Source organism: Lonchura striata, chromosome 12 (assembly GCF_050655825.1).
Source record: "Lonchura striata isolate lonStrDom1 chromosome 12, ASM5065582v1, whole genome shotgun sequence".
In the NCBI taxonomy this organism is placed as follows: Eukaryota; Metazoa; Chordata; class Aves; order Passeriformes; family Estrildidae; genus Lonchura; species Lonchura striata.
In genome coordinates this window covers 7,400,952-7,415,572 of record NC_140714.1, presented here as the reverse complement: position 1 = coordinate 7,415,572, position 14,621 = coordinate 7,400,952, and the positions used below count along the sequence as shown (strand labels likewise).

Below are 14,621 nucleotides of genomic sequence, written 5' to 3'. Positions count from 1 at the left end.
CTGTGGCTGAGCCACACCTTTCAGGGGTGGCTCAGCTCCTGCTCAGCGCAAGGGAGATGTGTGAGGCTGGATGGGTTTTATGGCACTTGCTAGTGATCAGCTGCAGCATGTGGCATGCTTTGTTTCACTTGGGCTTTTCTTTTTCCCCCTGTCCTTTCCTCTCTGATCCCTCACTACAGCCACTTCAGTATCAGAAATATTCTTGTACTTGCTGCTCATGCGTGTGTCAGATGAGTAAGAGTTAAACACCTTTGTCCCTGAAACCAGAGCTAGGAGCAGCTTCTTACTGCCTGACAAAATGCTTTCCTGGACAAACTCTTCTAAAGGTTTTTATGATTCTGCATGATACTGGCACATAAAATATTTGCAGAAGCACAAATTACTTGAAAAATTCTAGGTTTGTTTGCAATGAGCTTCAACCTGCAATAACAGGTATATTGGTAAGTCTGTGCTACACTGGGTATAGATATTGCACACAATTCATTGTGTGTGACTCTTTACAGACTGGAAAATTTTCAAACTACATATTTCTACCTCAGCACCATGATTTTTGCTACATGGGTTACTAAAACATCAGCAACATTAACAATTACACTTGCAATAGGAGATGAATATTACTGACTTTTCATATTTTTTTAGAAGTGTAGCCACTGATTAAATGATTTCCTCACAATAATTAAAAATATATGACCCCTGCCAAAGGCTTTAGCATCCAAGTGTTATGTGTGCATTCATTTGTGAGCCAATCATCAAAATGATACAAAAAGCTGCTGCTCTCAAGACAACTATAAAGCATAATGGACTTAGCCCAAGGACAAGGCAGGGCAGCCTTTTATTATACTCATAAAATTAATTTGTGTGTATCTGAAAGGGATTTCAATGTTGGTATTTTTTCCTCTCAAAACAAGATGTTTTATTTTAAAGTAAAAAGAAATAGATTTTTTATTTCCAAATTCAGAAAGAGAGACCAATTCACCTCAAACCCTCAACATTCTCAAGAGAGAACTGATTTTCTAATCTCCTGATTTTCTAAAGATTTTTGAGCCTAGTGAAGAATTTGTGCCTATCTGAATTATGTCTCATACCCCAGGCAGCAAGTTGCTCCCGCAGTTGGTGAGAGACTCATAGAAAGAAATGCAGAATGCAAATCTCTGGAGTTTTGAAGCTTTTGCAATAACTTTGTACTGCTTTAGACACTGCCTTTGAAAGGACAAGAGGAAATATTAAAAGCTGCATAATGATTCTTTGTTAAACACAGCCCAATGCCATTTCAAGGAAGGAAACAAATAAAGCAGCATTTCAGCACACATGGATACAGGTTACAGTTGTGCCTGAGTGAAAGTATAGGATTTATTAATCACTTCAGCCTCCACTGCTGCACACAAAGATGGATGTTTTAATATATTTTACATTTTTATTTACTCAAATGGTACAATTTTATTTTCTTTCTAAACTTTGTGATTTATCCCAAATGCTGGAGCGATTGCCCAGCAGAGGTTGGGCTGACAGATGACACAGGATCTGTCCTTGCCTCAGACCTGGTCAATTGACAGGCAGCTCAGCTCCTCAGCTGAGTTACAGATACGTGCACAGAGCTTCCCAGGCTGAGATCCAGAAATAGGGAAGGCGAGTGACGTAAAGTGAGCATGGGACTGTGACAAGGGCCAGTACGGCTGCCTTGGAAAATGCCACTGCTTCTTAACAACCTGCTGTGCTGCTCCAGTCTGAAACCAGCCTCTCCTGCACCCGCTCCCTCGGTGGAGGGAGGACGCCTTCCACGCCTGCTGGGGCGAGTGCACGATCAAGATGCTCCATGGCTGGTGCCAGCTCGGGCTGCTGCAGCCCAAGCTGCCCTGCTCAGTCCCTCTCCTACGGGTGCACCCAGCCTGACACAGGCACCTGGGAGATGTCTGCCTCTGTACAGGCACTGCAGCTGCCCCTCACTGACCCCGAAGTGACCGGGTTCCAGCTTCACTCCCACCTGGCATCACCACGGGGTGTGCTTTTAAGTGAGGCTCAGCTTCCCCAGGAGCCACGCAGGGAGGACAGTGTGTGCAGCATGGTGAGGTGTGGTGCCTTGGGAGATTCCTTCCCTGCACAGGGGATGGAGTGGCTGCTGGACAAGCAAAGTCTGGTATTTTTGGATAACTCAATTTGCCTTGGGGACAGAGGAATAGGACTTCAGTAGGTCTCTCTGCTCTCCAGCTACTTTCCATGAGATGTCCCACTGCTCTGCCACCCACACTCTGGCACTAAGCACTGAGGTGAGAGCTGTCTCCTTCACTGCTCATCTCTGTGCACCAACTCAGCACTACCACAATAAACCTCTCCTTACAGAGACCAAACCCAAACTGCAATATGAGACTCAGTCTGAAAACTGAACCCCCCGACCCAGTCTTACACCAAACACAATCCATTGTCAAACTGACAATTACTGCCTTGGCTGGCACCACCTCTGAAGCTGCCTGTACCCAACTCCAGCAGTGCAAAGTGCACTTGTGTTCATGGGATACCCATACATAAGGAAGAAGTTATTATCGGAGAAGTTATTATTTTCAAAAATAATTATGTATTTCTGACCTATATAAATAAGTATTTATTAAAAGGTTACAATTATTAATCTGAGTGTTTGTAGCTTTGTCTGATTAATAATTAAAATAATTAATTTTTAATTCTTTTAGTACAGTTTTCTGTTTAATGCTCTGTTTCAATATTTTAATGCAAGGCAAGAGATTGCACACTTCTCAGGAGAAAGGAGAATGAAAAGGTAACACTTGTGTGTTTAAGAAGTTGTTTTCAGCATCTTACTTTTATTCTTGCTTCTGGCAAAATAAAAAAGTCAGGCCAAACCCCAGTCACTTTTGACTCCACTTAAGCTGAGGAACCAGTTTCAAGTGAGTCCTGCTGACCTTGCCTGAAAATTTTTTATTTAAAACAAAGGGAGATTTGTGGGCACAAAGCAGTGGAATCACAACTCCCTCTGCCCTTTCACTTGCTCCAAGCATTGGGAAGAAACAGGTTATTTTTAAACAAGCTGGGCCATAGGAATGTCATTCTGAACTTCTAAACTGCAGGCACATGACAGAGTGCTGCAGCAAGCATGATGCTCCACGTAGTTATTGTGCTTAATGCACAACAGCCTGTGCTCACTCTAATTTTTACAGTCAATGGTAATAATTGGGACTGTTCTTTGCAGGGAAATTTAGTCTCCATTTTCTCAATATTGCTTGTTATTTACAATTCATTTTACTATGATGCAATAGATTATGGGCCAAATTTGAGCTAAGGATGTCTGGGGAAACCAGAACCTGGCCCAGCCTCTTGCACTGCTCTTCTAAAGTAATTTCCCTGTGCAAACAGAGCTGAAATCAACCACATCCTTTCTTTTCTCCCCCACAAAACAGAACAATCTACTCACAAAAAGAAATGAACAGTTCAAGTTTCAAGGACTTTGGAACTAGGACTCTGGGGTACAACAGAAACGAGAAGAGGGGCTGCAGGGCTCCACCATCCCTTTTGCAGAGATGTGCACTTGAGCTGAGCCTTTGCCTTGTTACATGTCACCACAGGTTATAAACGAGAGACAAACACGACTTCTGTCCCACCAGATTGTTCTTTACACATTAACAAATAAATAGAAATAAAGAAATAAAGAAAAACCCAGTCCTCCCATCAGGGCAGAAAACAGAAGGTATGAAAACCAAAAATGAACGTTAGTTTACTTATAAATGTGCTTGTTAGGTGTGGAAAATTAATGGCCAAATCACCAACATTTTTTCACCCAAAATGAGCTGCAATTCTTTTGAAAAACAAGAAACCTTCTCTTTACAAGGACTAGATTCTCCTCTACAACTATCTCCTAAGAAGGCACTACATCTCTACAGGGTATTTTTAATCTACACTCTATTCTATGAAAGGAGGAAAAGGAGATTATGTAGACAGCACAAATTAACTCCTTAAGTATCAATGCATCTCCATTTTCAGCCTGAAGGAGTACATATCTTAAGGAGCTATGAAAATAGAAAACAAAATAAATATAACTCAACAGTCCTAACAATTTATAATGCATATACAATTGTTCACCTGCGTCCTTCTGATTCTCTATGTGAAAGAGAGAAAGCAACAAGGAGAGAAAAGAGAGAAACAAGAACAGATATGCAGGATTAATGAGCAAGTGGACCGCACAGCCCCCCAGTTATGCGTGATATATGACATTTGAGAAAAAGAAAAGTCGCCCCGTCTCGCCCCCCGCCCCCCCGAGCGTGGGGTTACCAAAGGAAGCTCCTTTCACGGAGGTGAGAGAAAACGCTGCACAAATAGAAAACCAGAGAGGGAGAGCTCTGAGGACACAGAGGGGGTCTCCGAGTGACAGCAGGGTTGGGGTGTCCCCTCCAGAGCTCGGTGCAAAGGAGTAAGTAAAAAAACCGAGGAGAGCAAGTAGAGTGCATCCTTTCGCTGAGAGCTAACAGACAGGAGACATTAAGATCTGATGTACAGAGAAAGGACAGCCTTATACGATCTTATACACAGGATTGGGTAAAGATTTTATACGCAGGCAAAGGGATGGCTTTTTCCAAGTGTCCTTTATCTGACCTCTAGCTCACTGCTCCACAACGTAGCTGCTACCTTTTGATTGTGTACCAGTGACAAGCACTTTACAAACTGGGGTTACACAGAAGCAAAGTAAAAATGCATTCAGGTCACGGACATAAAGAAGAACTGAAAGAACTTACAGACAGTCTGAGTTTGTCACAAACGGATGGGTTAATTGTCTAACCTGGTTTAGGCTGATAGAAAGTGACTGGACTTCTCACACTGGGTTTCACAGACAGAAGCAACAGACAAGCCAATGCTAAAAGACTTGAAGCAAGGAGAGTGAGTTGGTTTGGATCTGGACTTTCTTGAGGTAATGAGAACAGAGAAAGTGAGGACAGCATGGAGAGGAGGGTGGTAGGTACTCACGAATGGTTAAATCCATCACTTGAGAGGCCAAGCAGAAGACAGGATGCTCATACATTTCTCTCTTTTTCCCTATAAAAGAGGATTTGGGCATGCAAGAGGCTTAGGTCAGAGGTAAAGAGGTTACAGGCTATAGGTCAGAGGAAAACTTCATATCAGGTTAAAAGGAAAGCCACAGAGTATTTTGGGATACACACAGGATAAAAAAAAGGGAAAAAAAAAGAAAATAAAAAAAGAAAAAGGAGGGTTAAAATTTGAGATCTAGTGGATTAACCATTCAGCATGCCCATGAGTCACAAGAGAGGTTGTGACCATGACTCAGAGGTTTGCTCTGAGGTTTGCTCTGAACTGTTTGCAAGAATATAATGATCAAAACATCATGAATAGAGGGAAGTAGAATTTCATTGGTTTAAGGCTCCAAGATACTAAGGATTTCAGCCTTCAGTATCTAAGGCTTTCACAGGTATTTCTTCATAAGCATAGCCTCAAGCACTGCTGCCACTGATTTGGTTCTGCATTTCTGACAAAAGTGCCTTACACATGTGGCTATTCAAATATCATTCAAAAGCAAGATTTCAAAGCCATGTGCAGTGAACAGGAATGTGTCTCACCAAGGTAAACTTGTCATTTGCTCTTCTAAGGAAGTATTTGAATATACAGTGGACTATGCTCATGAGAGAAAACCTGATGCATGCAGCTGGCGGATGTTGGGTTGTTCAAATTAACAATCCCAGCATGCTTGGAAATTGGTGTTACAACCACTTTTGTAGAAATAGCATCAAAAAGTGGCTGTGGCCAATCACAGATAAAGGAGGAGAAAAGCAGAAGAGAGCAGATAGTGTGGAATGAACTATTTCTCTGAAAAGGCAGCTGGAAAAAAAAATAGGTTTGTTGCTTCAAAGTATTCCCAGACCTAAAAGTCACAGTGCAAAAAGAGAGGGCAGATAATTAACACAACCAAGAAGAATTGAGGCACAAAAGGAAAAATACACACTAACTGTTCTACTTTGGAAATGAATGCATTTTTACTTACAGATCATAAAGTTTGTTTTTGCATAGATTTATCTGAAAGAAGAGAGCAAATCTTACCAACGAGTTAGTGATATTTATACAGAGAACCTAAGGGAGCCAGCCCTGGGTAGAAGCATCCATCAACAGAAAAGCTGTTTTTGATTTTCAGTCCTTCTCCATCTTTGTCAAGTATATTTAAACATTGCATTTTACAGAATACACCAATTAAAGTATCCTCTGAAGTTGAGTACTTTGATAAATTGACTGATAATACAGAGCTTATGAAACCTTCGTTCCTTCTCTATTTTTGTCACTCATTACCAAGTCAAGAGTTGATAAACATCCTTTTAGTGCCCAATTCTTAAGTGTTTCTCACTGGATGCATAACAATGAATTCATTACCACTGGTACACAATTTGCATCATTAGACAGAAAAAAATGGAAAAAGAGAGGACATGTCATGTACAGAACCTGGACAATTTGCCATATAATAACAACCCAATTTTTCATGTAAACAAGAACTAAGAACAAATCAGAGAGAGTTTTAGTTTGGGTGTTTTTTTTTTCTCCTCTCAATATTGTCCTATAGGCATACAACAATAATCTTGGCTGTGGGAAAGCTTCACATCACACATGACAGAAACCCAGAGTCTAGAGCAGAACATACCATTCATTTGGAACACACAGGTTTAAGTAATCGGGAACTTGGAAAAAGTTGGGTGGGAGTTTCAAGTTGGGAATAGCAGCCAACAAGGTACCAACATAAACTGATAACACATAAAGAATGACTGAATCAGAGAGCTTCAGTAACACATATCCTCCAGCAAACTTTAAAATGTCTTTTTGATGGCTACATGTGTCTCTGGTCACTGGTTGTTACTCTCCCATAACTTAAAAGGTCAAAAATATCAGCTTTGCCAGATTCAGAGTGACAAGAAAGAAATCCGATGCAAGTATGGGATCACTGATCAATGACTGCAATACAAACTGCAAAGACAATGAAACACACCCAGAAAAAAAGACATTTTAAATTGGCTACAAATGATTCAACATAGATTAAACAGTTTTTCAGTTTTTTATTTTTCATTTGTCTCCTGAAGTGTCACAAGCAATTAGCTGCAGTATACCTTCAGCTGTAAAGATGACATCCCAAGTATTTCTCAATTTGTTTTTTAAAACCACGACATGAGTCTACACCACTGGCCAAATGCACTAACGATCAAAGGAAAAAAAAAGCTACAGTTCTTTTTAACTGTTTCCTCTCTCTTTTCCAGAAAAAGAAATGATTTGCATAGCTTCCATTCTTAACTGCTTCCGAAGCCAACACCACAAAAATGATTCTGAATTACAACAGTTTTATCGACAAAAGAGTAAATAGCAAATGAGATTTATTTAAAGTGCTCCCAGCCACCTAGGTTGACACCTAGAAACATGAGAAAAATTGTAATTTCAGAAAGAAAGAGCCTTACCTTCAATTTTGGCATACTCTGATAGTCGAGTATAATTGACTAGAGCTGCTTGCTCCAAGCATTTACGGATGACTGTTTTTACCTCCTCTTGAGGGACCGGAGTAACTATGTCTTTCATCAGAACCTTGACACAAGAAAATCTGATTTGTTGTGGCACACAGAACTGCTTTTCTCCAAGCCCAGCACAAACATCCATTCCTATGCTAGTGCTGTGTGGCTCTCAGGGCATGTGTACAATCACAGGACTCACTACAAGGTGACCTTGGCCAGCCTGAGATGTGGGACTGTATTATTCCCCTCCTGTATTTACACTGCATGGCAAGCCCTGAAGTCTGTGATGATTTTTTAGGGTATGACATTAAGATACATCACAACTTGCCCAGTGCCAGGTAATGTTTTGCCCTTCTCAGGCTTTACTGACTGATTTGGGTTTGGGTCTAGACTTGGCCATACTGTAGGTTAGCAGAGGTGGGAAGGATGTTGGAGTGGGGATGGGGAGGAGGATGATGGTGAGCATGATACATCCAGAGGGAACAAATTTGCTTCAAGATGAGAATTCCACCAGGCAGTGGCCAGGCATTGCTGCCAAGGGTCTGTGATATGGATCCTTCACCCTTACCTGACAACACAGACACAGAACATTGTGCCTTTAGTGGTCAGGCTACAGACCTGCCCCTCAGCAGAGGCAGGAGACACCAACCCCACCTGAGCCCCACACTTCAGCATAAGATATCATTAATTACATGTCCTCTGCAAGGCCAAAAGCTTCTCAAACTTTTTGAGATGGAAGGATACATGAAAAAAGGTCATTTGAATTACTCTTTGCTATTTCTGTGCTTACCCTTTCCAGCAGTGACAGAGTGGCTTTCAGTGCACCCTCTGGACGGCCAAATGGGAAGCAGTACCTAGAGAAAGCACATCATCTTAGCATTAGACCAAGTGCACATGAACAAGCCTTTCCTGAGCCATAAGGATGCTTTCCTAAGTATTTCCTTATTTCCAAGTAATTCTCTAGTCTCTCTACCCAGAATGTGCACTCTTTCTTTAGGGTAACATTCTGAAAGGGTTTGTTGGTGTAGACTAAGGCAGCAAAAGAGAATATGGGTTAGTAATAAACTGATAGTTTTAGCAGTTTCTTAAATCTGAGTGTCACCTGGAGAGTTTTTAAATCTTGGAGAGATAATACCATTTTCTTCTAAAAATGTGGGGAAAAAAGCTCTTCTGGAAAGGATATTTACTTCCAGCTGGAGACCTGGCAATGCACCAGAGTGTAGGTAATGCACATCACCCATCCGTGTGAATGTCCACAGCCTGCCTGACCTGACCAGTGTGCTGGGGGTTTCAAACTTTTCCATACTGCAGGATACTGTCCATACTACATCCCTGCAGAAAGCCCTGCCTGTCAATGTTAGGGAGAAGGTAAATGGGTTATAACTGAGCAGAAAGGAACAGAGAAATAAGAGGATAAGGGATTTTTTGTTGTTATATTTTAGAAAAAATCCACAGCTTTACCATGCCTATGGGAGCAAGATGGTTTGAAATATCCTTTAAAGGATATATATTTAAAATCACACGCCAGCTATAAACATGCTTCGCTGCCCTGTGTAGGTCTGTGTCACTTATGCAAAATTCCTGTGTGCATTCAAAACCTGCCTTTTGGCTTTACTGCTTATAGGAGGGAGCTGTGAGGAAATCATTTCTCTCGCATTCAGCCTGGGCTCTGTGCCTTTACCTGAAATGTGTGATCTGATTCTCCAGCAGCACCCGGAGCCTCTCCTTGATCTCTTCGAAACGCTCTTTCTCGTCCACGGTCACAGTTCCTATCCCGTCAGGCCTGCAGGAGAAATGCCACAGTGACTCAGACTCCACCTCAGCACCCCGGGACCTCACCCTGCAGCACACAGCCTTTCCAGAAGGACCCTCACCCACTGGGAGACCCGGGACAGAGGATGTGCCGTGCCGAGACAGGGGTGGCTGCAGCAACACCACTGCCAAAGTATCAAAAATAAACGAATAAACAAGTATCCTCTCTCACAGTGATAATCTAGATGTGGACAACCCCCCACCCCCTTATTTTCATTATAAAAGAAGTTGGGAAAAGCAGATTTCCCTCAAAATACAGGTATATGCAGGGAGTGCAATGCCAGCTCTCCTGTCAGGATTGAGCTGGTTGCTGGCAAAACAGGGACTGAATTTCTCCAGAAAAATTCAGCTGTTAATTTAACACAATTCACAGTATAAAAGAATATCAATGACATATATATAAACAGAATATAAAATTCTGCACTCCTTCCTAGCTGCTGAATCACCCCATTATAGAGGTTTCTTGAAGTGAACCATCTTCAATATATTCTGCTGAAATATGCCTGAAGAGTGACATGCATTTTGCATTGGAAATGCAATGCCTCTTCAGTAGTTTAATTTTAATTTATAAAAATGAACACATTATGCAATTTATCTCAAATTTTCTTGGGCAACTTGATGCCCCTCTATTTGAGGAGTGCACAGGAGTGTGTTGTGAGACACCCAGGTCCTGCTGCCTTGGGGTACTTCTCATCTTTCACAGAGCACAGCGTGCAGACAATCCCTGCTGAGGCTCTTCCTGGGGGCTGGATAATGCCGTGATCCCTGTGCTCTCCCATCCCGTACCTCTGCTGGTGCCAACCTACCCAATCCTCTCCTTCTCCCCCACACCCACACGGCAAAACCCACCGTGCAGCAGCATCCCAGGCGAGAGGAGGGAGCGAGCCTGATCCACCCATCCACCAGAGGGATTGGCCAGGCACACAGTCACTGGCACTGCTTCCATCACTGCACAGCAACGTCTAAGGGTTGTGTACTCCTGGGCAACTCTGCTGGCACAGGCGATCTTTAGGTAAGACATCTTAAAATTGAACAAATGTTCTTACTTAAAGGCCTCCCCCAGTGTTCAGCCTAAGCTGCATAAATCCGCAGTACTAGACTGGTTTGGCTTTACAAAAGACTTGGCAAGGGATTACAAAGCTTCTAATGAACCTCCTGTCAGGGGTTAATTGGTTGGCTTTATTTTCCTCTTAAAAAATCAAAGGCCCTAAACTTAAAAAGAAAAAAAAAACTATAAAAAAATTAAAATCTATAAAATCTGTGCAATCTCTTCTCCTCGACCCTACATTTAGTAAGCTCTTAATATCATAAATATGAACTCTGATATTCCAACACAGGTGAATAAACCATTAAAACATTTGGGAAGAGGAACTTGCAAACCGTAGATGATATTTACTGCAAAATTTTAAAGCTAAATATATATTAAATAAAACTTGCAGCATGGACACAGAAAAATACTTGAATACCAGGGCATGTATTTAAAGTTAAACAGCATTTAATCAGAATCTTTCTTTGATTATTTGCCAAATTCAGTTGTGTATTAAGGAAAAAAACAGGAAAAAAAGATTTAGGCTGAAACTTGGATAAAATGTCTCAGCTGGGGAACACATTTCATAAACAGTTTTGGAAGTATGGATCTGGTCTCATTAGTAACTAATTAGTACTAGTTATTTTGAAAAAATGAGCAAGCCACAAAAAACCCAAATTAGATATTGAACAAAAATTAATGTCTTAACATGCTTAATATAATTTATTCCAAAGTTCCATAAAATATTTAATATTCAGATAGAGATGTCCATGCCTTTTGTGATACTGTGCACCTCACAGTGCCTAGTTTGTTCCCAGGAAGAGAGAGATAATTCAAGGCAGATCACAATAAATGCCATATATTAAGGTGCAGGGTTGAAGCCCTCATTTGACTTTTGGCATTTGGTCCTTGCCCTGTACCCACAACAGCTCAGAGTGTCACTGGGTTAATTGTATCAACACTGACAAACGAGGGAGTAAAAGCTGCCTGCCCTGGCAGAGATTTGCTGTGGGACTGGAAACGGTTTGAAAATTGTGTTACCCTTTCCTAGGTCAATAACCTCAACCAGTGAGATTTAATAGCAGGATCTGACAGCTCGGGCTGGGTCGCAGCCCTCTCACGTGAATCTCAGCTTCTCACTGTACTCATGTGAGTAACATGGTTGTTACTCACCATGTAACAACTCACGGTGGACGCCCAGCACAGGCTGACCTGACAGCATCAGGTGTGTCCTGGCCAGGCAGCACCAGCTCTGGAAGCATCACTTACCCACACAAAGAGTAGGTTCTGGAGGGAAAAGCTCTGGCCAATGTGGCTTTTGCCCAAGTCACGACACCTGAAGGGATGCCAACTAAACCCCTATGTCACACACACACACACCATGAAAGCTTAATCCTTCTGTCTTCCCCTTTCGTGTGAGCCAGGACACAAACCCAGTGGCTCTGGCCACCAGTCCCTCCATGCAGGCAGTAAGCACAAGCTGCTCTCATGTCTCATGCCAACTTGAGACAATCTACAGGTCAGCTGTAGCCATTTTTGGAGCAGTGTGGATGTCTGGAAGGACCTGCCAAGCGAGAGCCATCACCACGGCAAGGACTCCCTTTCTCACCCAGCTGTGGACTATATTGCATCTGACATGATGAGCATCTCTTGAATCTACCTTTCAGATTTTCGGCAAACCATTTTCTCACTGTCCTTCACAAAGTTGACATTTTCGGCAGCATGATAGGAAAGATGTCATGTCGGCTGCTTTTCAAGTTGTTGTCACAGTGGTTAGCACCAGTTCTGTCATCTTTGCTTTCCTCACAATCCCCCATCTTGAGCCATGTCACAAATAATAATACTTCCGATGTTTTTGTCAATTTTCAAATACTATAACCCAGTTGCACATCTTTGGATTTACTAGTTATGTTAATCTTTGTTGCTCATCTTCCCAGAAGCTGAAGCATTAGAAACTCATTAATTAGTGACAAATGCAGGATATAGATAGAACTGGAAAAACACTACCCAAAGCCTTCCACTTAATTTATTAGCTTGATAATTTTGAAACCTAATTAAATATTCAAGTCAAATATACTTTGAAAATATAATCTTTCTGAGGGAACATATTTATTTTCCCTTTTGCAAGAACACAAAGGGTATATAGCTTAGCATCACTGTAATTTAAGATTCACTTCTGTGCTCTAGACAATTTTGGTACATAGATGATGGGGCTGAAAAATTCCCAGGAGAAGCTCAAGCTGCACAGCTCATTCTGATGTTTATTGGCAATTTTGTTTTCAGCAAAGGTCTCCAGCTCATCTTTGATACCAGCTATTTGATCTAATGTACAGAAGCATCAACTCCTCCAGCGAACAGCATCTCTCGAAGCTGCAGGAACTGATCTTCTCACAGTCCACAACTATATCACTACTGCACTGAAGCAGTGATGAGAAGTGAGAGGAGAGCAAAAGGGTGGAACAGAAGTTTTGGATGTACAAGGTGTATACAAATGCATGAGGGACGAAATGGGTTCGGGTCTATGAATTCAGTTGTACAAACAACATTAATGTCTCCTTCTGTGTGGAGACACAATTCCATCCAATTCTCTACAGCTCCTGCTCACGGGTATTTGAGGTGTATGGCAGAAGCTGTGGGCAGAGAGGGAAGCAGAAGGGCAAAAAAGGCAAGAAAAATAACTAACGAGATTTTTAATTATAAGTAAACAAGTTTCAGATCACTCCTTCTGCTGCAGATTCACTGTGTTGGCTCTAAACTAGTAAATTCCCACAGTAAATATTTCATATGAAAAGTTTTAAATGCCACTTTCCTAATCCCCCCATGTTTTTAAGTTTTAAACCACAAAAACAACAACACCAACAAAGCAGGTGGTGAAATTAAAAAAAAGGGTTGCAATTTAAACAGCAAAAATGATAGTCCTTGTTTAGCTTAGATGGTTTGTGCAAATTCCGGGGTTAATTATAAATTATAATTAGGACCTGTGATCCTAAGGCCACTGCTTTATTCTACAAGTCCCGCCTCCCCCCATGCCCTTTTCTAATTATACCCGGTGCCCCCAGGGCTAGTTATGCTGTTAAAACAAATATATCAAAATGATTTTTTAACAAAGACTAATATATGAAGCAATAGCATGCATTTGTATGCAATTATAAATATACAGTATAGCTCCAGCGCGTTAATCTCTTTGACATAAGCCTCTATGAAATACCACGTCGGCTTCTAAATGAAAAGACATATCATCTTTTACACCTTTTATGTTTAACTTGTCTACACTTTTTTTTTTTTTACTGGGGAAAATATTGGTTACACGTAGCAAACAGATCTTTGCACGCACTGTGAGCCCTGGCATGCAGAGCCAAGGGAAAAAAAACAATGTCAAAAACTGATGCAAATAATTTGATTTTTTAAGTAACAACTCAAATATAAAACACGTGCTGCCTTCAGCTCCCTTGCTGGTTGCCAGGTGCAGCACATATGAGCTATACAGTAAACATCGATGATTAGTGCCTTGGACGGCATGTGTCAGGAGAGGCTTTCGCAGGAGCCCTCGCTGGAGGAGTTGCCTGCACAGCCCCACCGGTTGCACGAGGACGGGCTCTGGGGATGTGGGCAGGATCACGGCTGCCTCGCACATCTCCCCCAGCAGACCAGAGCTGAAAGAGTCCACCTGCCTACAGCCCAAGGAAAAAAGTGTATTCAGCAAACATCGATTTTCCCCAACTCCCCTTTCTTCTGGGCACTCGCACCGTGTGGGAAATGTCGGTGAGAAGCCCTTTGTTCACCCCAGCGCTCCTGGGCTGCCCCAGCTGCCCGTGAGGTCCTGCCGAGCATGGGAACCATTTAATCTCCCAACTCCTGCCTTCCCTCCACTCGGGCTCTCCTCCACGCCGCAGCGCCGAGTCACAGCTCATTGATTCTCATGTGTGATCTGCACCGCTGACGCACCGGATGGTTCCTGAGCCCTGCCATCCTACACCCATTGTGATGAATCTTGTCAGCCTCCTGCGCTGAGCCGGTGACCTGCTGGTGGCTGCCAGCCCAGCCCTTCAGTGCAGGAGCACATCCCATCCGACAGACAGCGGGAGCACCGGCTGTGTCACCACGGGCTGATGGTGGCACTGGATGGGACACAGGGCAGGGCATCACACCCTGCCAGACTGAACCTGCCTTACCGCTGCCAGGGCAAGGCATCTGAACCAGAAACCCAACACTGAGCTCTAGGGGAGCACAGGAAGATATCATGATAAAGTGTATTTACTGCTTGAGGGATGAAAATAATCCTGTATTTCTTT

The 14,621-nt window shown here is 42.4% G+C and overlaps 1 protein-coding gene across 13 annotated transcripts in view; it reads right to left on the bottom strand.

Moving 5' to 3' along the window:
* The window catches only part of CADPS (calcium dependent secretion activator), a 206,050-nt gene that overhangs the window by 61,051 nt on the left and 130,378 nt on the right, over window positions 1-14,621 (bottom strand). For 4 of the 13 annotated variants that reach the window (XM_085590072.1, XM_077786151.2, XM_077786154.2 and 1 more), the window contains 5 exons: window positions 9,172-9,273; window positions 8,281-8,344; window positions 7,440-7,563; window positions 4,963-5,031; window positions 4,084-4,101 (listed from right to left, as the gene is read on the bottom strand). In XM_085590072.1, coding sequence (XP_085446198.1) covers window positions 4,084-4,101; window positions 4,963-5,031; window positions 7,440-7,563; window positions 8,281-8,344; window positions 9,172-9,273 — 377 coding nt within the window. The remainder of the gene's footprint in view (window positions 1-4,083; window positions 4,102-4,962; window positions 5,032-7,439; window positions 7,564-8,280; window positions 8,345-9,171; window positions 9,274-14,621) is intronic. The other 9 variants (XM_085590067.1, XM_085590068.1, XM_085590070.1 and 6 more) reach the window with 3 other exon arrangements.